Raw genomic sequence first — 25,011 nt, 5'->3', positions numbered from 1 at the left:
CAATCACAAGGGCAAGAAACATTTATTTTTAAACGAAAGCTGAGATTCTGGCATAACCACACGACTCTGGAGGTGTTGCCCTAGGCAAAGTACGATAGTGCTTTATGCCTTAACCCAACCTCTCCTGTGTGTCTGTATAGAGTCCAGCCCCATCCTGCTTGGGGCTTTTTGAGTGCTTCTGCAATACAAATAATCATTACAAAAATAGATGACTACCACACCCACTTCATACAGGCACTGATCAGCTGTTAGGTGGTAATAATGACTTTCACCTGCCTCAGCTAGATCTGAGCTGATAACTTTGATGTAAAAGGCTTAGTCTCTTATTAGCACCCTCCTGACCCATCTAGTGCCCTTTCAATTCTATTTTATGTTGCAGTTTGAAGTAGGAGCTGTAAGATGTCAGCAATAATAGGAGAAACTCTAAATAAAGCTTTCAAATATTATTGGTTTAGCAGAGATTAGTATTGTGGTGACTGGAATTTGTTTCCATTTTACTAGTGATAATTTTCCACTAGGTGGTGCCGTTGTGAAATGTAATATTATTGTTAGAAAGGCAAATTTTTAGCACTGTAGGTTCACTATAAGTCAGTGGTCCCCAAATCTTTTCTATGGTGCCCCCCTGCTTACCCGGGAGCCACAATTGGGAGCCGGGGCCAGGAGCAGGGCAAGAGACGTACCAGGGCGGGAGCTGCAGTTGGGGTCGCAGCTGGGGATTGAGGATAGGGCCGGAGCTGCATCTGGGGCTAGGGGCAGAGCTGGAGCAGAGTTATGGGCAGAGCGGGGATCAGTGGGATTCCCTTCCCGCCCCATGGGAACTGGCCCAGGCCTCACAGTGCTCCACCTGAACGTTCCTCTGCACCGCACATTTTGGGGACCCCCCGCTATAAGTTGTAGAAAGCTCTTTAGACTCCTGGCAGAAATATCCATCCCCTAATGAAGAGGGTCAGTTCTTGATAAACATTCAAATCAGTGCATAAAATTGAACTCTGCCAAAGTGTAAAGAGACAGTTTTTACAGTAAATAAAATATTCAAATGTCACACTCTTCAGAAAAGATAATATGGATTTTAAAAAAATATATCTAGAACTAACCCAGTTAATTCCCTGATTGGCCTGTGACTTGTCTAAACCTGTGCAAGTATCCTGCACTTCAGACAACTCTATAAATTAGAATAGAGGTCTGAGTGTAGTAAGGGTCACTGCTGGCAATGGACAGAAATTAGTGGGTTAGAAATCGAGTCATTTTAAAAATAATTTAAAAGCTAAGACAAATATACACTGGGCCTATCAAAGTTAGCGGCAAAACTCTCATTGGCTTCAACAGGTGTGGAATCAGAGCCACTGTCTCTTATATACTGGGCAAAGTTGGGCAGGGGGGTTTGTTTTGCAAAAACAAAATAGAAGCTTGTTTGGCTCCACATCATATTTCAGTCAACTCCCTAACCAAAGTGCAGATGGATGGTTCTGGATGTGGCCCATCTCAGCTGTGTTGCCCTGTCTGATAGAGCTGTGGCAGGCTGCAAGTGCTCTTTGGATTTGCTCCTTCCCATAGCAGTGTGCTGGTACTGGAGGCAATGCACTGAAATGTCAAGGCCTGAGGCAGGGAGCCCCATAGAACTGAAGGAAGGGAGTGGGGCCTACTGGGATCATCAAGTGCTCAGCGTAGAAAGTAAATGTTGATCTTGATAACCAGCAAGGCACCGTATTGCTTAGTGGCTGTCTAGTGCTAGCCTGCGGGGGAAGAGAGGGGTGTGGCTGGCAAAAATAAATGGCTGAAATGTGGTGTGAACTTTGAGCTTCCTTGTCTTGTCGTAGGAGACAGGGCAGCTGAAAAGACTGTACATTTGTGGGCCAAAATTCCGAAGTTCTTGTTCACCATTTACTTAGTCCTCACTCAGGCAAAATGTCTTTGTTGCCTTATTCAGGCAAAGCTCCATTTCAAAGAGATGATGTTGCCGGTGGCTTATTTAACTAGGCAAATACCAGCAGAAAGAGCAAACCAGAAGCATTAACAATCAGCAGTTTCCAAATGAGAAGGACTGATCCAGAGGCCATTATAGTCATTAGATCAATGGTCATTGATTTAACTGGGCTTTGGGCTTTCATCACTTTGCCATCTGGCTCAGAAAGTGAGCTGGGTTTGAAATGCTTGAAGTCAGGGTGTTTGTGGATGCAGTATCTTTTCCACACCCTACTTCCCCACAAGTACAGTGGATACTGGGTATGGAAGAAACTTTTTCTTTTGATGCTCCCTTAGGCCTCCATTCTAATTCCGGTACAGGTAGGAAAGGCCCCCTGATCAGCTTTGTCTGACACGGCATCAGACATTCCAGATAAAGGTATACAGAATGGAGACCACAGGGAATGTGGGAAAATACACAGGTATATTACTCCCCAGCCCAGGTCCAGAGGTACCCAGAAACTACTAAATTGGGGTTCAGATCAATTTAATTAATACTGGAGATGGGCCCAAGATGCCCTGGTCTCCTGATCCCTGGTTTCAAACTCACCTGCGTGGTTTTGGTTCTGAGCCAGACCACGAACCAGAAGGGGTCTTTTTTCCAGAGCCATTTGGATGCTTTGCAAAATGGTGGAACTCTCAGGAGATTGTTAGATCCTCTGAGAGATTCTCCATTTTGGGTTGAAGTCTCCTGAGAACAACTCATGAAGTTTTGGTGACACTGAACCTGAGCTCTAACCCTGGTTCATCCTCAAGCCAGATGTCCAACCTCAGTCTGAATCTATAGTCATTTTGACCCACTGTAATTATATTATATTAGCCTACAAATACTTTCTTCAAACGCCTTCCCCCTCTGGCATTAAGGGGATGTACCACCTTTGTCTTCTTGTGGGAAAGGCTGGTTGGTTTGTGCAGACTTTTGTACATCTGTGCTGCATTACTTTAGGGGGCTGGGAAAATCTCCTTCCTTCCTATTTTTGCTATCAATAGCAAAAGTTTATCAGTCTTTGTTCTCCATCTGGCATGCAGCCTCCTCCTCCTTTCCTCTACCTGGCTCTGGAGACGCTTTGCTGGAAACTGGCCAAGTTTACAATGCTTTGTTGTAAATGTATTTCAAGGGAACCAGGTTAAGGAGAATAAATACCATTGCTAACAAGCTAGCTTACTTCCTGGTTATTAATTGCTATGGCTCCTATGGCTACTATGCCATTTCCTCTGCAAAATAGCTAGTTGGGGGCTTGCTAATGTTATTGATGTATCGTTAAACAGATGAATATTTCCTTCCTGTTCCCTGTTGCAAAATACCACACTTATGTATATTATGCAAGGACTATAGCACTGAAGGCTATTGACTTGGGGAAAACAGTTCCCATTGACCCCAAGAGAAACAAAGGGGTTTTCATGTAAACAATGAAGCTTATGAGAACCATGCCTCTCCATTTTCATACTTCCTTGATTATAGCACTGATACTGTGGTCTAACTAATCAACCCTCATAGTGCCATTGGAGGTAAACAAGTATGTATCATGCCCATCATAAAGACGGGAGAAACTGAGCCATGAAGAGATTAAGGCCTCCATTTTTAAAAGTAACTAGTGATTTGGGGTGTTTCAGTTTTGGGGAACCTAACTCGGGAGGGGCCTGATTTTCAAAAAGAGTTGAGCATTTGCTCGGTGAAATTCAGGCCCTCATAATGTGTCTCAGTTTAGGCACCCAAAATCACTAGTCGCTTTTGAAAATTAAAGCCTAATTGACTTGATCAAGGCTGTACAGTGAGTCAGTGTCAGAGATAGGGTTAGAGCTCAGAAGTTCCCGGCTCCCACTTCTGACCTCAGAGCAAAAGTCGATTGGTTTAAAAATGTACTGATATACCGAGGAAGAGAATATTATGGACATTGCACATGAAATGCACTTGTACCCCACCTGGTAAATTTTGATTGCACAAACTGAACTGGCCAGGACTGGGAAGACATCATTACTTTCTTTTTAATGTTAGCCTAACTTTAAAAAAAACCTTCCTTTTATTCAGCACTTTTTTCTAAAATCCACACATCACACAGTCAAGAATGCCAGAGGCCAGATCTTTCACAGGCAGGAAGCAAGGCAAGTTGATTTCAGTTCTGAAGAAACCTTGGCATAAACACGCAACACGGAAAGGCCTTGGCTGCTCTAGAATTCCTTTAATGAAATTCTCCCCATTGCGATTCCTGCTGTATTTCCACCACTTGTAGCAACGACGTGAGTGCAAGTTGTAGCCATGTTGCCCACAGCTACCACTGGGTTATTTACACTTGCTCTGAGGAGAGTCACATGAAATGGTGGTTAAAATGCCAGCGCTGTTCCACACTAATGCTCCCATAGTTGCTATCATCCAAGGAGTGGCAGAGGTAATAACCATGGCGGGAAACTCTACAGGAAAAAATGGCTAGTGTAAACCAACCCAAAGATACAAGGGGTGGGGCCAGATAAGAGAGACTCAGTATGTTGTAGACTGAAATGAATTTTTGCCTTACTTCTAATTTTCCTGGCTCGATGCAGGGCAGGTGACCTCTTGGGGAAATTGCAAGTCTAAAATGCGTGCAAGTGTCCTGCATTGTTCCTGACATCAGGAAAAATTGAAGGAATAATTATATGTCCTTAGTGGACTAATCCAGTTTGCCAGGAGTGGTAAACCGTACTAACGTCCCATGTGTTACCTCCAATGAGGGAGAGGAAGAGGAAGGATTTTTAGAGCATAAACAAAATGTTGATAAATCTGTGATTCTTGCGGAAATCTCCTCAGGGTAGTTACATCATTTACTAAATTTGCTTATGGAGCCTGAAGAGCTGTTTGTTCGTAGAAGTACTGTTTGTACTGTGGAAGTACGGGGGCGGGGGGTACTTTTAGAGGTTGTTTGACGATAGAGTTGCCCTAATGCAGTAGTTCTCAAACTTTTTAAAGCTGATACCCCCTCCATCCCTTTCAAGAAGATGGTATAGAAATGACTGTAAATATCCCTTTGTAGACAAACAACTTCCTTTCTTTTTGAAAGAAATCTGTGACTCTAGAGAACAACTGAGAGCTCTGGCCATGCTCCCTTCCCTGTGGCTTGTCCTTCATGCACTCAGAGGTTGCACTCCATCTTTTGAGAAGTGCTGTCATTGGATTCCTGAAGTCCACTTGTGCTCTGCCTAGAATGCTGCTTGGGTGACAGAGATTATTTGTGGAACTGGGATAAGAGAATTGATGCATGGTAGAGGAATGCTGGTTGTGGCTATTTTACAGTGATTATTATGGATTTCTCTGTTCTGACTAGGACTTCCCATGAAAGATACAATAATAATTCAGGTATTTACAAGAACTGCAAAATTTGAAGGTCTTTTGAATCATACTTTAAAATATTTGGGGAGTCAATAAAAAAAATTAACGGGCTTTAAACAATAAATTAATATTTTTGTGGATAATGCTGCAGTGAGGCAAGTTGGATAATATTACAGTGAATCAGATCTCATGCTGCATGGTATGAACTGTAAACATGGTGGTGTTATTACTTAACATTTATATTATGGTAGGACTAAATGCCATTGTGCTAGGTGCTGTACATACTATATATATAATACTGCAGTCCCTGTATAGCTGTCCTCTGAAGCTTCAGGTATTGACTAGAATTAGGCCAAGCATCATTTGTTACTGCAATAGTTTGATCAGGCGTGGCAAGTTCTGTATAAATCAAAAGACTGCCAACAGATTACTCATCCTGTTGACAAATGTTGTCTGTGAGTGACCGCACTCTCTGCCCTTGTCATCTGGACTGAAGCTGAATGACTCTCCTTGTATTTTGCCTTGATTACTTTTTCATAGGCTTTTAGAGAACAACTAGGTTCCAGTACCTCTTCCTCCTGGCTTTGCTACAGTCCAATGGTAGAATAAAAGTCTGATACTAACCTATATTGACCAAGTCCCTAAAGAAATTTTGTGTACATTTTTGAGATATGCCTATATTAATTTATTTAAAAACTGAGCAAAATATTACACCTCCTTTCTGTGTCCTGTGTAATAACAGTAACAAACAATAATAAAAGGTCAGATCCTGAAGTCCTTACTCAGCTTTTGCTTAGTCTATGTCAGCATAAAGTGAACACTTTTTTTCATGAAAAATTCACCCTTTCCTTTACCATTAAAAAAAGTTATGGGAAAACCTATAACCTTAAAGCTGAGATGTATATAGATTATCTATCAGTCACAAGTGACTGTTTGTAATATGCAATAAACTGAGTCCAAGAGAAAAAAAGTTAAAGCTTTCTCCTAATTTTTTTTTTTTTTTTTTTTTTTTTTTTTTTTTTTGCGGTGGGGAGGAGGGTGGGTTGGGGGAAGAGCTGGCAATGCAGAAGAGAGGAACCTGAATATGTCATTGATGGTTAGTGCTGACTGGTATTTGCACTGCAATTTGTTTCATAATCATGTCTTAGGACTATATATATGATTATGGGTGAAAATATGTTTTGACTCTGTGTGTGTGTGTGTGTGTGTATAATGCACTATCTAGTTCTATATATGTATGTGTGACTAGTATCTCTCTCTATATTTTTAGTAAGAACTTTAGGATTTGGCCTAGTAATGGGAAACATTTTTAATAGGGGAAAATGGTAGTGTTAGGACCAAAGCGTGTGTGTGTGTAAAAGAGAGAGAGAAAGAGAGAGAGTGAGTGGAGTTTTTTTGGGGGGGAGGGTTGCTGCTATTATTTAGCCACATCTGGAAATCCTTACTTAGTTTTTACTGTTTGTGTTTATAGCATAATAATTTATTGTATATATGCAGACATGCTATGGGCCAGGAGTGTGTGTGTGTGTGTGTGTGTGTATATCATACATACATACATATGTATGTATAAAGGCCCTAAAATGTGACTGTGACAAAATCTATAAAGCAAACTCTGGCCAACCCCAGCCATCAGTGACGTGTGCTGTTTTCCTGAGTTCTGCTTTTATTCCGATTTTGCCAAAACAGAATTAGAACAAAGCCTGAGTTGCTGCAATGGAATATTTTCTATTGGATGTGGATTAATGGGCATAAAAAACAACCACTCCCATGTTACTTTCTACATGTATGTTTGCAAATTTTAGGCCACGAGAAGGGCTAACAGGATATGAAGAACCATAACTGAGGCTGGTGATGGAGTTAATGAATCCCCTTCTATTTGTTTATGTATACTGTTAAGTTGTTCAATTTTTTTTTCTTTCCCTCAACCTCTGGCCAGAGTCATCACATGTTTGTTTTAGCTGAAGTAACTTTTTCCATGGGCGCTGCTGACTACTCATTATAGTATCCTCTCAGAATCTCTGACTCCATTTGAAAAGACAGGGTATGAACTTTCAGATCTCTTAATTCAAATCCATACTCTGAACTGCTACTTCTGCAAAGTGTCACGTAATTTAAAAATTAAAAAAAACAAGAGAGGCAGAAAAGAGCTAAGGGAAACCATTTCTCTCTACTCCACCCCCTCCTTCTCTTTTGCTGTGACTAAGCCTTCCACTCCACCTCTCTTTCTGCCCTTCTCCGACTCTTGTTTTGGGAACATTTCCAGTGTTACCAGTAGAGTGACCAGAAGTCCCGATTTTATAGGGACAGTCCCGATATTTGGGACTTTGTCTTATATAGGGGCCTGTTACTCCCTACCCACATCCCAATTTTTCACACTTTCTATCTGGTCAACCTAGTTACCAGCTCTGACTTTTCAAAAGTCATGAATCAGGTCTAAAAAATCATGAGATTCAAGACTAAACACAACGTTTTCTTTGCATTCTGATTTCCGAGGCTTTAAGGGTTCACTTTTCTCCAGAACCATGAAGACTTGCCCATTTGTATAAAAGGAACGCCAAGTGCTTCACATGTTAACTACAGTAACAGAGGCTTTAAGAAGAACCCTAATGATTATGAGACTCATGGTAAAATCCAGGTAACTGTCAAAACTGCAATTCCCACCTGGGCCTGTTGCACAGTTACTGTCTTCTGTACTTCTGGGATGAAATCTGGACTCAACTGAAGTTAGTGGCAAAACTTCGACTGACTTTAACAGAGCCAAGATTTCACCCTTGCTGCATTCAAATCCCTCCTCAAAACATGCGTCCGCCAATGTACAGGAAATGACTTTGCATCTATTTTATAAAGAAAAAATAACCTTAAAACCTGCTGCAATGAAACTAGCCTCCAGTTTATCTGTTCAGGTCAGATCCTGTGATGAGTTTGGCATGGGCAGACCCCTGTGTCTGTGCAAAGCCGCATTGAAGTCAATGAGTCTGTGCAAGGCCGCTGGGATCTGCCTGTGTGGAGCTCATTGCAGAGGCAGAGCATTAAATTGCAGACTAGATGGGGCAGTTTACTATAATTAACAACGATATTTCACATTTCTATGCACTTTCCATCTCGCACAGAGAAATGTAATAGGAAGTGACGTATGTCCTCAGAGCTGCGCAATACCCTTGTGTCACTCTGATTGTGTAACCAAAGCATGATGAAATATTGAGACTGCCTGCTTTTGTGTGTATGTGTGTGTGTGCTTTTAATCAATAAAATATTGCAGGCCTGATTCTGTGCTGATTGAGGACAGTGAGGGAATTTACCACTGCCTTCTGTGAGAACATGCTTGGACTTTGCAGAAACTTTAACAGAATCATATTCCGTCAGAATATGCAATTCTGCTGAAACTGAAACACTTTGCAAAATTGAATCAACTTCACCAGAATTTCATTTAGGAAGAAATTCAGGAAAAATATTCCATCAAGGTTGAAACATCCCATTTCAACATTGGAACAAAACATTAAATTTTTGTTTTGAAATGATTTTTGTTTCAAAATTTTTAATGTTGTATCATATTTTAATATAACACAATACTTAAATGGAAACAAAATGTTTTGATTAACCCAAAACAAACATTTTCAGAATTCTCCTGCATGAAGAATTCCAAATTTTTTTGTTTTCATTCCAATTTTTAACAAAGCCAAATGTCAGTCTCAAAATGCTTCTCCAAACTGAATTTCCATCCTCTGCAGCTCTAAAGTAAGTTCACACCATGGCCCCAATTCACCATTTCCCTGTACATTGTGCAAATGTTTACACCCATTTTACCTTCACTTTGCACTCAGTCCCTCTCTAGTTCATACCCACTGAGTTTTAATTTCAATGCTTTAGGCTCAAAATGAAACATGGCCAAAATCACAAACTTCAACTTGGTTTTCCTGTCTAGAAACTGCAGATTTCAATGCCAAAAAACAAAACAAAAAACCCACAAATCGATCCTTGTTCACCTTAACATCACCCTAGAGAAGGTTCACAAAACTTCCAGTCCAATTCCCAGAGTCAAACAGCCTCAAATTTAGCTATGGTTCTGAAATTTGACCTATGAGCATTGTTGCCAATGCTGGTTCAAATTTCTAATAGGAGACAGATCCCAAAACCAGACAACTGCGTGGATTTGGGTTTTATGAGTGTGTATATTTTGCACAGCTTTAAATATACCAGATAAAAAAACATTAGTACACATTTATTTTTATATGCACAATGGTAATCTGCATTAGGATCTCATTGCTCTAGGGGCTGTACCACTGTATTTGCTTAAATGAATTTAACTTGCCACAGTACCTACAGTGGAGGCAATGCATCACAGTAGAAATTTCAGTCTCATAAAGAGTACAGCAAAACAGCCCTTGTGAGCAGCCACAGTAGGACAAACATAATAGTTATGCTACATATCTAAATCCACTCTGAAAGGGTTTTCAGTGCCAGGAGGAAGAGGAATAGTCTACTGGGAATCCAGCAAGATCCAACAGTAAATGTAATTCTGATTTTAAATGGTTAAGCATGACTTAAAAATATATGTATTGACAGGAGTCTCAGGATAAATGTCACTGGGACTTCTTGTTTTTAATACACCTTCAGAACCTAAACAAAGCAATTGAGTTCAATGAGTCTCTCAGGAAAAGACCAGTCACTTCCTGAGGAATAATCTGCCTGTTAGCAGCAGATAGATTCTCATTGTTTGCCACTTCCACTTTCCAGTAATGAGAACGATTACTTGACCAATATCTAGCCAGTTTCTGCCGAAGTTGTGGAAAAACCTACAGTTTGTCATAGCAAAATTTTTCAAATCAAAACTTCTGTGGAGCTTTAGGACTGTGAGGCATAACCAACCAGAGCTGATGATCACTTTATTTCTATAACTAGGTGACCGCTCTCCAACGACAAGATGTATTTCGCTGTGCTGGTGATTCTCTTACACTGTAAGTTCACTGTTTAAATGTTTGCATGTGTTTTTGATGTTGTCCTAGTATGTACGTTTTGATCAACCTAAAACAAACATTTTTCAGAAATCTGTGTCAAGAAGAATTTCCAATTTTTTGCATTTTGTCCTTAAACTCAGTCTTTAAGCTTTGAATATAACATTTCCTCTCACTTTTCCAGGTCCAAGTCTGAAAGCTCAAGACGATGGTGAGTTGTGACCTTTCTTCTAAAATTCCTGATATGCCAAAGACTTAATTCTGCTCTGGTCTCAGTTACTGTGGTGTGGATCCACAGTGGAATTATTCTGGATTTGCAGGGATATAACTCGGAGCAGAATTTGACCCATGTAAAATGATTTAACTTGAAGTCCGTTTTTGTTTAAAAAATGCCAGAAAATGTGTTTAGATGGTTAGTTAGAAACAGAATCCAATCCAGATATCTTGGGTAAAATCCTGCTCCACTGAAGTCAATGAGTTTTTTTGTAGGATTATTTATTATATAAGATTCCGTATTGCAATGATAAATGTTCAATGTGAGTAAACAGCATTGGCGATGTGCAATATGCAAAGTTTTCAAACATCTTCATTTAGTCTTTAACCCAAAATATTGGCAAAAAAGACCCTGACGGGCAGTGTTTGCTGCTGCAAACTGTGTTTCAATCAGCAGTGTGCTGCCAATATTTTTTCCTTCAGGGACACCTCCTTCCCCCCCAATAAATCTCATTTGACAGGATTCACAAAAGAAAGGATGGAATGGGGAATCTGGTAACTAGCGCTGTCATATTTAAACAAAGCCGCTATCTCGTCCCCATAACCCAGGAGGGAGGAGAGACCATTTGGTAGAAGTAAATCAAGGGCGCTTGCTGGATGTATTTACCCTTTGTTCTGCAAAATATCCAGAGAGTACTGAAAGTTCAGCATGGTGTTGAAACCGTAAAACTGGGTAAAGCGGGTGATAGCCTTGTGGGCTATCCTCCTTCCTCTCTTATGCTGGGAAATGCCTGGTACGGTCGGGTCCATTTGAATACAAAAAAGATTTTCAGAGACCTTTTCATGAGTGCCAAGGCAAAGTTATTTCTGGCTAGGAAGAGTTACAAGTAAACAGGGAGGGGGCAACTCCACCAGAGGCAAGGAAACTGTCCCACCTCATCGTTCACTTTGGTGGTTGAATGTGAACAAGGGTTCTTAGGAGCTCTCTCTAGCTAACTGGTAATTTAAATTCTGAGCAATCTGGGCATAGTCACCAGCTGTTAGTTTTAGGGCGAGAAAAAGCCAACAAAGCCCATAAACTTGTTTTCCTTGACTTGTTTATAGCTACATGAATAAGACTTATAACTAACAATGTATCATTTTCGAGGTGATAAAGGAATACATATTTCTTTATTAAATAAATACTTTGATGCAATTAAAAGAAAAAAGCTGGTAGGGTATTACCTTGCTATGTGTTGGAAAATTGTAACAATGATCTGATGGATCTGGATGGAATTTTTCATATTAAGAGGCGAGAGTATATTTATTAATAACAAAGATATATTTACAGGGCCAGATTCTGCTGTACATATTTACCCTTTCTTTAATGGGGAGTTCTGCTTCAAAAATCATAGTACCATATGGTCCAAATGGTTGGAATTAGATAAGAGGCCTTGATTCAGCAAAACCCATAAGCATGTGCTTAACTTTAAATCCCTTGAAACACATGCTCAAGTGTCATTGAAGTCAGAATGGGTGAGAATCGATCTTGATATAATCCCATTGAAGTCAGTAGAGTTACACCAAGGATTAATTTGACCCATTGCATGAAGGTATTATGCAATTTCCCCTGATTGATTGTAGTTCTGACCAGGGGCGGCTCTAGGTATTTTGCCGCCCCAAGCACGGCAGTCAGGCTGCCTTCGGCGGCTTGCCTGCAGGAGGTCCCCGGTCCCGCGGATTCGGCGGCACAGCTGCGGGAGGTTCGCTGAAGCCGCAGGACCAGTGGACCCTCCACAGGCATGCCACCGAAGGCAACCTGCCTGCTGCCCTCGCGGCGACCGGCAGAGTGCCCCCCACAGCTTGCCACGCCGTGCTTTGGGTGCTGGTGCCTGGAGCTGCCCCTGGTTCTGACGTGTGTTACTTCTCTGCAGTATTCTGGACCTCGACTGTTCCTCAGCAGAGGCTTGTGAACAGCAATGGGAGGTTTGGCAAGGCAAGGATTTCAGGATCAGGCCCTCAATTTGCACATTTTAAAAATCATTATTTACTAGAACATTTTTGCCACATTGGAGTGCATTAGAGTTTAACAAAATAGCAGACCTAGTATAAAACAGTGGGAGGTGAGCTATGCAGAGTTTTCTTGATTGAGGCTTATGGCTTATGGAAGCAATCTGAATTTGCAATCATGAGCTCCTCAATCCTATTTGGGCCACCAGAAAACTGGGAAATTGTGTGGGAAACGAATTATTTCTTGCAGGAAAAAAATGAAAGTTTTCCCAAATTATTTCTCTATCTTGCAATTAGGTTTTTTAACTTTTCCTTTGCTATTCACCAAGAAAGAGACCTAAATTTAAATAATTGGAACATTGTGACATCAACTAACAAAACTCCAGATAATGTGACACTTGACTATGTTGCTGGTTTACCTGTCTGCATGATAAAAGATACACAGTGACTGGAGACACAGTTGAAGCATTGGCCATATTTTTTGTACTGCCGTTTGAGACTGATCTTTCAGGAAAGGAAAGATAAAGAAAGCCTGATCTTCCAACTTTTACTCCTGTGAGTAGTCCTTACCCTACATGAGTGGCCCCACTGATTTCAGTGAGATGATTTTCCCAGGTAAAGGCAACTTGTGTGAGTAAATCTATAGACTCAGGCCCATCATTACAGCCAGCTAAATAGAGAGTTTTATTTCTGAATGTATATTATTGTTTAGGATTTTTTAACATGAATGCCGGATTCAGTATAATTTTTCAGGGAGCTTTTTCAGGATCAAAAGCTCTGAATTTTTGGCAGATTTTGTGAAATTCTATACTTTTACTTTGTTCTCTTGGATAATGGTTACTCAGGGCTCCCATTCTGCAAACACTTCTGCACTTGAGTAACCTTACACATCTGAGCAGGCCAACTGAACTCAATGGGGCTACTCACATGAATAAATTTAGGCCAGTTCACACTAAAAATGTCAGGTTGACCCAGCTACATCACTCAAGGATGTGAAAAGTCCACACCCCAGAGTGAAATAGATAAGCCCACCTAGCCCCCGGTGTAGACAGTGCTAGACTGATGGAAGAATTCTTCCACTGACCTAGCTACCACCTCTTGGGGAGGTAGATTAACTACACCAACAGAAGAACCTGGTCGCAGGACTGGGCTCCAGTTTTCCTCTTGTTGCTGTAATGAGTTTCTACATTGAAGCACTACAGCATTTCTAGTGAAGACGTAGCCTTAGGCATGTGTACGTGTGATGTCCATGTTACTCAAATTGTCCTGAGCTGTTGAACTTCTAATTGTCTAAACACTGGGTTTTACTTACCCAAGTTGGGAGAAGTTATTGTTCTTCATACAGAGACCTCACTGTAAGTCTTGCCCTTATATATACACATACAACGGGATTTTCTGAGTGACACAACCTTAACTCTATATAAGGACCATAACTTTTTCTTAACTGCTTGGTCAACCTGACATTTTTAGTGTAGAACTGGCCTAAATTTATTCATGTGAGTAGCCCCATTGAGTTCAATTGGCCTGCTCAGATGTGTAAGGTTACTCAAGTGCAGAAATGGGAACCCTGAGTAACCATTATCCGTGAGAACAAAATAGAAGTATAGAATTTCACAAAATCTGCCAAAAATTCAGAGCTTTTGATCCTAAAAAACTCCCTGAAAAATTATACTGAATCTGACATTCATGTTAAAAAATCCTAAACAATAATATACATTCAGAAATAAAACTCTCTATTTAGCTGGCTGTAATGATGGGCCTGAGTCTATGGATTTCCTCACACAAGTTGTCCTTACCTGGGAAAATCATCTCACTGAAATCAGTATAGGGCCATTTATGTAGCGTAAGGACTACTCACAGGAGTAAAAGTTGGAAGATTAGGCTTTCTTTATTTTCCCTTTCCTGAAAGATCAGCCTCAAATGGCAGTACAGAAAACACGGCCAACGCTTCAGCTGTGTCTCCAGTCACTATATCTTTTATCACGCAGCCAGATAAAGCAGATAAAGGAACCTGGAATAACTCCCGGGACTTCTGCTAAATTACTCCAGTGATCTATTTGGTCCAAGGCCTACAGGGTTAGATACAGCAGCACATTGGGCTACTCTGCAATTTTCCATTTACCCAGATAAGTATAATGGTTGGCTTTTCCTCTTTGCGGAGACTCCCTTGCTATCCGACTTGGAAACAATGAATCACAAGAGATAAGCGGACCAGAACAAGTCAGCTGCAGACCCATTTAGCTCTCTATCCTCCAAGTTCTAGTACACACATTTCTCATCCTGCTGCAGAGAGAATGGAAATTCCCTAGAGCTGGCTCAAGCAAATTGAGTTTTCCTTTTGCAAAATCTTATCCGTTGGGGTTTTTGTTCTGCAAATCCCAATCAAGAGGTGTTTGTAATCAAGTTCCATTTCATTCAAGCCCCCAAGTTCAAGTGTGTGTGTGTATGTTTGAAGGGATACGTAAATGTCAGTGACCTCAGGAAATATTTTCCTGTGGTCAAGTTTCTAGGAGAACAGCTGTCTCTGGGAATTGGAGATGAGTAATTCCTGGCAGCCCAGGAAGGCTGCAGTGAGCTTCAGGGGGAAACAGCTGTTTTTTGGGGTGAAGAATTCCCTGTTCTCTTATCCTCACCCTCTTTCTCCTCTTCATGGGGGTAGCATTTGAGATGACACTATGGAGAGAGAAAAAAAAGGTGGCTGAAAAGTTTGGTGTTTCACATTGCTGTGAATACAGGTTGGATGCAAAGAGCCCAGTCCTGCTCTTATTTGAAATCAATAGCAAAATTACCATTTAGCTCAATAGGGTGGACACAGCTCTGAAATATTTCATACAAACCCCTTATGCACTGTGCCTCTAACTTCTTTAGTCACCACATTTATTTTCTTGCTGTTTCTTTTTCTCATTTCTTTTCTTTTCTCTTCCATCTTTGCTTAGCACTTCCTATAGTCTTCACTTTTGTTCTCTGTCTGAGATAAACTCACTCCAGAGTAGAGCACCAGCACGAGTTTATGCACCATTGAAGCAGGACTTAAACTTAAACTTGCTGTGACTCTTTGCACTAGGGTGGATCCCACCCAATCTTGCCTTCTTTAACAATAACTGTTATAAAAGAGCATTCTCTTTATTTAGACATTATTAGAGACTGCCTCCCCCAGTTGAAACGGAATTTCAGGAAATCCCACCCACTATGAATTAACTCAATGGGTGGACCAGCATGGGTTGTATTTAGGCCACATGAATTTTCAAACCGTAGTAGCAACAACTGTGTTAAAACACAGTTGGTGCCAGAATGGTTCCTAGGTGGTTCCTCTGACCAGTGTGGACATGAATCTGAGCAGCATGTTAAAACTAGGGCTTTGCAAAATATTCACAGCAAGGCAAAAGTGCTCAAAATTGCATTTCCCCCTCCCTGCTCTCCATTTCATCTTGTAATTAAAGAAAAATCACTTCATTGTACAGATGTGTTGTTTGAAAATGAAAACTTTTTCTAGATGCAAGGGGAACCTTGAGCATCGACCACAAAAATCCTTAAACAACAGGATTGAGAGGTAGGCTAAAATAGTATAATCCCAGTTATCCTAAAAGCCTGGTGGACATCCAAAAGTTTCAGATAACCAGGATTCAGATAAACAAAAGTGCTATTAACTAGCATGGGGTTACATGAGGGGAACACTGTGGACTCAGATAATGCAGATTTTTGAAAAAAGGGAATTTTGAAAAAACTGGGATTATATTACATTTGTATTGGAGTAGCACCGACACACTCAATCAGGGCTCCCTAGTGCAAGGCATTATACAAATATAGACTCTGGTTCTGCAATCACATACATCTTTTCATCTGCTTGGAGCCCCGTACACTTCAGTGGGAGTCTGTTTGTGTGGCTCTAATTGCAGGCTCCGGGCCAGAAAGTAGGACCATGCCTGTCCCACAGAGCTCTCAGCCTTTAGCAATTGCAATGAGCATTATGTAGCAACTTCAGAGAACAGCATTGCTTTGGATAAACTGAAACTAAATGTGACTTTTCCTCCCCGTTCCCTATCAAGTTATTACCATCAACAAAGTTGAACTCACTGTGCCATCCCAGAAAGTGAAGAATGGAATGTCAATTGAACTCACCTGTATTGTGGATGTTAGCAAAAGCGCCAGCTTCCAGATGCAGCACACGTTTTTATTTTACAAGGATGACAGTCTTCTGCATAATACCACGTCGGAGCAAAATAGAACACGTTACAAAATATCACCAGCTCGATTTGCAGATTCGGGAATCTATAAGTGCATTGTGGAGGCAAACAGGAAGACTAAAAGCAGCAATGATTTGGAGGTTCGAGTTGAGGGTACGTATCCCTTCAACCATTGCCGTCTTCTACGTTACAAAAAGCAGAGTAGATTATGTCCTACTCTATCAATGTAAATTAATAATAAAACTCTAGCATTTTTCATCTGGAGGTCTCAAAACACATTGCAAAGGAGGGCAGTATCACTAAAATGAGAATAAGCTGCAGCACAGAGAGGTGAAGTGACTGGCCCAAGAGCACCCAGCAGGCCAGTGGCAGATCTTCACTCCAATTCCTAAAGAACAGATCTTTATGTCATACAAAGCAAAAAAATTACCATGCAACTGGTACTAACTGGCATCTGGGGGGCAGTTTCACGGCCAGTCTTTTTCCCTTCTCACCACTTATGAGGACAGGGAGCATATGCATATCCCTGTCCCCTTCCCCAATATTCCTTGTTCTGGCCTACAGTTTCATATTGTCCCTCTTGGAATGGCAACTCCCAGGAAGCCTGGGTCCAGGGCTCTGCTGGGCCTGTACCCTGCCTTAAAGGAGTGGTTTTCCTTTACTACCTACCCCTTTCAGGAGTCTGATTTGTCTTTCATACCCTCAAGTTTCACCTCACTTAAAAACGACTTGCTTACAAAATCAGATATAAAAATACAGAAGTGTCACAGCGCACTGTTACTGAAAAATTGCTTCCTTTCTCATTTGTATCATATAATTATAAAATGAATCAATTGGAATATAAATATTGTACTTTAATTTCAGTGTATAGTATATAGAGCAGTATAAACAAGTCATTGTCTGTATGAAATTATAGTTTGTCCTGACTTCGCTAGCGCTTTTTACGTAGCCTGTTGTAAAACTAGGCAAATATCTAGATGAGTTGATGTACCCCCTGGAAGATTTCAGCACACTCCCAGAGGTACATATCCTCCTGGTTGAGAACCACGCCTTAAAGGGCCAGTACCCCCAGTTCCAATAGTCAAATGGGGAAATCAAGTTTTCCCTGTTGCTTGTTCAAGTGTAGGAGCTAAAAACATTGATGAAGAAGGGTGACCTTCGTGCTTCAAACATAGTGCCATTACTGAGTGCAGCACTTCCAAAGGGCTCCTGTCCAGGTTGATTCTACCATGGTTCTTGCTTAATACAGGGATGGGGGATACAGGAGTGGAGACATTTCTGTTACATGGCCTGTCTCATGAATTCAGGGCCACATGTTCAACAAAGCATACAGCGGCTGCCCTCAGAAGCCGCAGATTTGTATGCAGTTGATGTCTCTGTACGTCAAGTTACTTACACACATAAGCAGCCAGTTTACACACGTTAATACAGGTTTACTCAAGAAGAACTAAGCTTCCTTTCTTTCCACCTATAAACAAAAAGGCAAGGACAGAGATCAAGCCTATACTGGTTCAAAGCAACATGCCTATGTCAGATGTGAACATTACCACTCACAGTTATTTCTTGCATTTCTACCATTAAATGATTAATTTTAGTAACATAGAGATGATTTCAGTCTTCCTCTGTATACTTCATATCCTCCAGTTGTAGTGTGTAAAAGGGCATCTGGATTGTACTAGAGTGATGCTCATTTCATTTTAAAGTCTGCTTATCTCTTGTTATTATGGAACACACTCACAGCTGAGGGGGAGCTTTCCGTAATGTCTTAGAAATGGCCCCTCCAGATTCCTGACCAGGACTTTGGAGCATCCTCAGAAGAGGCTGCCGCAGAAAATCATTCCCAGGTTTTACACTGAGCCCAGTGCCCGCTGGGACAGGACACTGCATGTGGGGTCAGCGCTGTGTGAAAACTCATACAGTATGGACACGAATAAAACTCAGTCATGTAACTTACTCTGGAACCCCAGTAGGGTGACCAGATAGCAAATGTGAAAAATCGGGACGGGGGTAGGGTGAGGAGGGTGTAATAGGAGTCTATATAAGAAAAAGCCCCAAATATCAGCAGCTTTATTGGTAGAGTTGCATTCATGCTGGGAATGCTTTGCCAGTACAATATAGTGGTAGAACGCACCCAGAGCAAGCATAGCCTAAGTTAGCTAGGAAAGTGCACTGTGGGATGTCCAATGATGCAGAGATATGGGATGAGAGAGGTCTTGATTCGCTAGTTACAGCAGTATCATTGGAGTGTCCATCCACGCAGCAAAAAGTTACCCTGAAGTTCCCGGATGGCCAATTCCAGACTTTGGTCAGCTGTAAAAATCTGTCCTGGGTCTGGGATCAGATTGTTTCTGCCTGTCCATTAAAATAACCACTAACACAATTGTCATAGATAGTCTCTGCTTTAGGTCTGTCTAATTATATTTGCTTGTTTTCTTTTCCAAAGGGCTGTGCCAGCCAAAACTGACTGCCCTGAAAAGAGAAGTAACGGAGGGTGAAGTTGTGACTTTACGGTGTGAAGTACCAGAAGAAAAGCCTCCCTTCATTTTCTTGTTCAATAAAATATCATCCAATCAACAGTCACAAGAGAAAAGGAAGCAAGAATTAAAAGAAAACTTTGCATCTGTTGAATTTCCTGTTGAAGAGAGGGATCGAATATTGCGTTTTCAATGTATTGCCCGGGTTAATTCAGTATTCGGTTCTGAAACGTCAGAGCCCAGTAACATGACAATTGTTACAGTTGTGGGTAAGTGGCTTAGGCCTGGTCTATTCTATAGAGTTAGGTCTATGCAAGGCAGCTTATGTCAATCTAACTATGTAAGAGTCTACACTAAAATTTCACTCCCACTGACATAACTCTCCTGCTACACCGACTGAGTAATTCCACCTCCATGACAGGCATAGAGTCAACATCAATGTAGTTAGGTAGACACAGTGTCAGTGTAGACACTGTGTTGCTTACATCAACAGTTGCTGGCTTTCAGAAGATGCCCCACACTGACAGTTCAGTTGGTGAAAGCGCTCCTGGTGAGGACATGCACTGCTGACACAAGCAGCAAAGTGTTCACACACACAAGTGATGTAATTACTGTGGCAGCTCTATGTTGACATAAGTCAGGTTGACTTAATTTTGTAGTGTAGACACGCCCTTAGTTTGTGCCCTTACATTTCTTTGCTTGTGTCATAGGGTGACTGACCCCTGTAAGAGGCCAGGAAGGGGCAGGGGAGAGCTGCTTGAGAATAGACTGAGGGCATGTCTGCATTTTGAGCTGGGGATGCGGTTTCCATCTTGAGGAGGCATACACATGCTAGCTGTGATTGAGTTAGTATGCTAAAAACGGAGCATAGCCATGGCAGTTCAAGTGGTGGGAAGGGCTAGCCCAGCACATACCCACCCAGGACCATAGGTACATACTCGGGGCAGTAGCCTCTCCCACTGCTTGTAGCACTGTGGCTATTTTTAGGATTCTTGTGCAAGTATGTCTCCTTGATCTGGAAATCACACCCTCAGCTTGAAGTGTAGACGTACCCTGAGAGAGAGTCAGGAAGGGGCAGGTGAATGCTGCCTGAGAACAGAGGAGAGACAGACGGACAGCAGCAGCAAGTGGCCAGAGGGAAAGAACTGCAGGAGACCGGAAGGAGAGCAGTAACTGTCAGTTGCTGGTGATGAATTGTGAGGAAAGCTGTTGGGGAGACTGGCTAGAGTTGGGGAACCCTGCCAAGTTTCAGGAAAATTTATGCAGAGGCCTTAGGAATGAGGAGAAGAACCATTCAGTCAGTATAAGCTGGACCCAGAAGCAAGGGGTTGGCTCTGGAGGGAGGCCCCCAGGAGCAGGGGTAGGACTCACAGAAGGAGGCCTGAGGAGTGGACCACTGGGGAGCTCTCTTGCAGGAGACCTGACTTAGGGTTACAAAAGCCGTGTGGAAGAGAAGCGGGTGTTAGGACTCTCAGGTAGATGCTTGGAGAGTGGGGCCCTGGAATAGGGGAGCTGGGGCAGAGAATGACTCTCAGGTGGGTGACCTGTGAACAGTGAGCTTTGGGACTGAAGAGCTGCTGCCTCGTAACCTTGTTTTACTGTGTGGTTTTGAGAGGAATTGTTTTTACTACAAGGGATCTGTTGATTGTGACACTTTATGTGGAAAAAAAGGGTTTGAATTTGCCACAGAGACAATATTCCTTTGCACGGGTGGATGAAGGGGACACTGAGGTGGACTGTGGCTGTGTATCACTGCGCTTGTCCGCAGGAGGGCTCCTCTGTCAGGGGTTCCCTGTAACCGCTTGTAATTCTTATAATTTGTTTGCCTGGGTTGAAAACATGGACATCTTGAAATGGTGATATTGTTTTCAGTTAAAAACATAGTCCCTTGTGAGACTGTATGAGAATTCTGCAGTATTTGTAAGGGACAGAGCAGATCTGTTTCCTGGTTTACTGGAGGGCAGATAGGTATGAACTTAAACCCTGGATCCATATGCCCCCAAATGGCATCAGTGTTCAGGATTCAAATGTTATGTCATCAGGGTTAGATTCGAATGTGTTTTGATCTGTGCTGTTAGGTCAGCTGATTACTATGTGCCCACCTATCACTTTAGTTGAAGTTGTGGGTGCTCAGTAAGTTGAAGGACTGGTTCCCAAGAGAAATGTGAGTCTTGATTCATATACAGCACATACATCTGTGTCTAACACCGTACACCATTGTTTATTGTCATTAGCAAAGATGATGAAAAATTGCAGGTTCAAAAATTATTGGAGTCTTTCTGCAAGTGTAGCTGAGTTCTCTTAAAAGCTAAGCTTCAATTTAAAATAAAAAGATTGTAGACAGAGCGTTCACCATGTGAACTGATGCTTTGCTTTCTTGTTAATGCAGCTGTGCAGAAAAGGGGATCTAGCCAAACAATAGGAGCAGCAACGATGTGAATTCCTTACCCACCCAGGCAAATACTTTCTTTTAAAAAAGAGAAGGTTAATGTCATGATGGCTTTATATTTATTGCCTTTCAGAACCGTTTTCACATCCTAAACTGACATCCAAGTCCCCATGGAATGTTACAGAAGGAGACAGAATTGACATTGTGTGCACAACAATTCTAGCCCGTCCATATGAAATTGAAATCCTCATCCAGAAAGACAGAAGGATACTGAACAGTACACAAGGTCAGAATTCTGTGACCTACTCTGCAATAGCCACAGTGGAGCACAATGGCAATTACACATGCAAAGTAGAACTGGGGAGAGTGTCCAAAACCACCAGCATGAACATTGTTGTGTCAGGTAGGAGCACTGTTAATTCTAGATCTTGTTTGCTTAGGAGGGTGACACTCATATGTACATTTCCTGAAAGAATTCCCAAGTTCTAATCCTGGCTAACACTGAGGCTCAGATGCTCAAAGGTATTTAGGTGTCTAACTCCCACTGATTTCAATGGGAGACAGGCACATAGATAACTTTGAGGATCTGGGCCTGACCACTGCTTGTCCTTCAGCAAAGATTCCGTTTATACTACAAAGGTGACCAAATTAACTTAGGGCTGTGGGGGGAAAGAGTGATATTTAAAAAAAAAAATCCTGATGATAAAATGGTTTGGTCTCATCCACAATGGCAAGAGCAGCCATGTTAGAGAAGGGCCATAGTCCAGCCATGATAAATCCACCAAGTTTTGAACATAGGCTGTTCTGTAGTCTATATGGACCCTTATCCTCTCTGTCCTTCAGTTTGCTCCAGTGGTAGAATGAGGACGGTAATATTTTTCAGGGACGTTAATAAAGTACTCTGGAAACGTAAAGTGCCATACCAGTAGAAGGTACTGATAAATCCATGGCCCCCGGCATTTCATGGTTATCATTAAACTGCATGCCATGGCCATTTGGAACTTCACAGCGACAATGGGGTTAAACATATCCATCTGCTCCAAAAACACACCACTCTATAACTTCAGCTAAAGGAGAATCTTCTTACGCTGCTTGCAGTGTAAAGTCTATGACTTGCAGTTCAGCAATTCTCATTTCATCCAGCAGAGGACAGTGGTGCCACACACAAGTTGGGTCATTGCATGAGCTATTATTGTTTTTCTTCTTATGTTATAATGAATGAGGATTCCCTAGGATTTTAATAATGTAATGTGCAGAATATCCATATGCCCATGTGGCCAGCATCATGCGCAGATTGGTTGAATATCTGTTTTATTTAATCAGTTTAATCTAGGCTCTTATGTCATCAACCATCACTGTAGTAATTTCTCTGCTCTATTCTTTTTAAATAATTGTCCTTCTGGCTTAAGACAAGGGCAGGTGAACCTTTTTGGATAAAGAAAGAACCAAATCTGGACCCTCACCAAGAACTCAAACTGAACTATTTTCATGGGGGTTCAGAAAAAGCTTTTGGCCATTTCACTATTGTCCATTTTCATATGCGCTCCTTGGCTTTAGCTATGTCTGCAGACAAAAGTGCTAAAATACCATGAGAGAGGTTGTTTTTGCCAATTTACAGTCTGGCAAGCACTCCCCCAAGAAATCTGTCACCAGAACCTGTTCTTGTGATACTTCTAGCCTAAATTCTAGGTTGGAGATTAATCTACCCACATTAATTCCTGGATTCCATGTGGTGCTGACATCTGCTTTGGCTAACTGGGGTGGGGTGGGGTATGGTGCATGTCATATGCGTTCTTAAATATGTTTGTGTGTCTCTGCTGCCTCATCCTGGAAGGGACGTCAGACCTGCTCAAGGGTTTGTGATTGTGTTTCTCTTTAGTGGTCAGAAAGTCACATCAGTATTACCACAGCTCTTGGAGATACTCCTTTAGCTTGGGTAGTTGTAGCATGTGTTTTTGGAGCTGAAGGAACTGGTTCTACCCCCCATGCTGTATGTGTGCGATTCATTTAGCAACTGTTGTATCCATTGCTTGTGGCCAAGGATTTGTTGTGCCTTGTAAAGAGGTACTTCTGTACAATTTTGTATGTCCAGGGAAGCGACTGAAGCAGTCGTAGGGAGAGAGGAAGATGGTCCCAAGGAGAAGTTAGTGCCTGAAAGGAATGGTTTAGGGCCATCCCAGACCATTGTTCCTTAAAGGGTCTGGGACCAGGAGCCTTGTAGAGTGGGAGAGGCAAGGCTCCCATCTCTCCCAGCTAGCAGAGAAAGGTTTTGGGGTTATTAGACTCACCTGGAGAAGATCAAGAGCCTGACTCTTACTGGAGGGTGACTCAAAAGAAGGCTCCAAGGCCAGTCAAGGGAGGAGCTGGCTGAAGGAGGAGTTGGTGACGGGGAGAGAAGAGCTCGGCCTGGACAGAGCCTTAGGAAGGAAGGCTGGGAAACCACTGAACTTGAGGGGAGAGTCTACAGGCTAGGGAGGCCAGGGCTGGAACAAAGTCCCAAGAAGGAGGCTCTAAACTTGAGAGGTGAACAGAAAAGGGCCTTTTTGGGAGCTGAATTATATTGAGAGGGATATTATTTCAAAGACCTTGACTATGACTGGATTATTCTGGGAAATTGAGACAGGGTGCCTGCAGGGCCACTTCAGACCACAAAGGAGTTGCCCTGGGATGGCAATAGTCTATGTATCACTACCAAGCTGGTGGATAAAAATAGCTAATACACCACGAACAGTTCCTCATTTCATTGTGTCCTTCCCCTCGAATAGTATGGGAAATGTAGCTACTTTGCCCTTATGCTCAACCTGAATTAATTCTATTCATTCTCTATATTTTTGGTAGAGTTGTTTGCCAAGCCAATATTGACTCCCTCTTCTACTGACCTGGATGAAAATAAGAGCTTAAGCCTGTGGTGCCATATTAATGGCTCCCCTAAAGCAAACTTCTCTATCGTAAAGAGACCTCCGGAGAATGGCATCTTATTGAAAACTTCCAGCAACGTCACTATTCAAGCCCAGGTGAATGACACCGGGTCCTATGTTTGTAGGGCTGAGATAAAAGGAATCATCAAGGAGAGTAACCCTATACAGATAACTGTTTACGGTGAGTTGATAAGGAGATATAAGGGCCCAGTTCTGCAAAACACTTGAGCACCTCAGTAGTCTAGTGGTTTGCAGAGTCAGGCTGTAACCCTTAAATTAAAATGGCATCTGCAGTGTTTGCAAACAGCAAGCAACACTCTGTAACTTTCTTGTAGTCTCTAGACTGGGGTGGGCAAACTACGGCCCGGGGGCCGCATCCAGCCCTCTAGATGTTTTAATCCGGCCCTCGAGCTCCCGCTGTGGAGGCGGGTCCAGGGCTTGCCCTGTTCTGGCACTCCAGCCAGGGAGTGGGGTCAGGGGCTTGCCCCACTCTGCGTGGCTTCTGGAAGCAGCAGCATTTCCCCCCTCTGGCTCCTACATGTAGGGGCAGCCAGGGGGCTCCGCACTCTGCCCCTGCCCCAAGTGCCTGCAGACCGGGCAGGGTGTAGAGCTGCCTGGCTGTGCACAGC

At 42.2% G+C, this 25,011-nt stretch overlaps 1 protein-coding gene across 7 annotated transcripts in view; it reads left to right on the top strand.

Moving 5' to 3' along the window:
- Nucleotides 1-9,932: 9,932 nt before the first annotated feature.
- PECAM1 (platelet and endothelial cell adhesion molecule 1) overlaps nucleotides 9,933-25,011 on the top strand; it is a 55,873-nt gene continuing 40,794 nt past the window's right edge. For 4 of the 7 annotated variants that reach the window (XM_050919119.1, XM_050919118.1, XM_050919123.1 and 1 more), the window contains exons 1-6: nucleotides 9,934-10,218; nucleotides 10,400-10,426; nucleotides 16,464-16,754; nucleotides 19,045-19,344; nucleotides 21,598-21,867; nucleotides 24,303-24,563. In XM_050919119.1, the coding sequence (XP_050775076.1) occupies nucleotides 10,185-10,218; nucleotides 10,400-10,426; nucleotides 16,464-16,754; nucleotides 19,045-19,344; nucleotides 21,598-21,867; nucleotides 24,303-24,563 (1,183 nt within the window). In that variant the 5' untranslated portion in view covers nucleotides 9,934-10,184. Of the gene's footprint in view, nucleotides 10,219-10,399; nucleotides 10,427-16,463; nucleotides 16,755-19,044; nucleotides 19,345-21,597; nucleotides 21,868-24,302; nucleotides 24,564-25,011 lie in introns of all 7 variants that reach the window. The other 3 variants (XM_050919116.1, XM_050919117.1, XM_050919122.1) reach the window with 2 other exon arrangements.

Source organism: Gopherus flavomarginatus, chromosome 12 (genome assembly GCF_025201925.1).
Source record: "Gopherus flavomarginatus isolate rGopFla2 chromosome 12, rGopFla2.mat.asm, whole genome shotgun sequence".
In the NCBI taxonomy this organism is placed as follows: Eukaryota; Metazoa; Chordata; order Testudines; family Testudinidae; genus Gopherus; species Gopherus flavomarginatus.
This window is presented reverse-complemented; position numbering and strand designations above follow the sequence as displayed.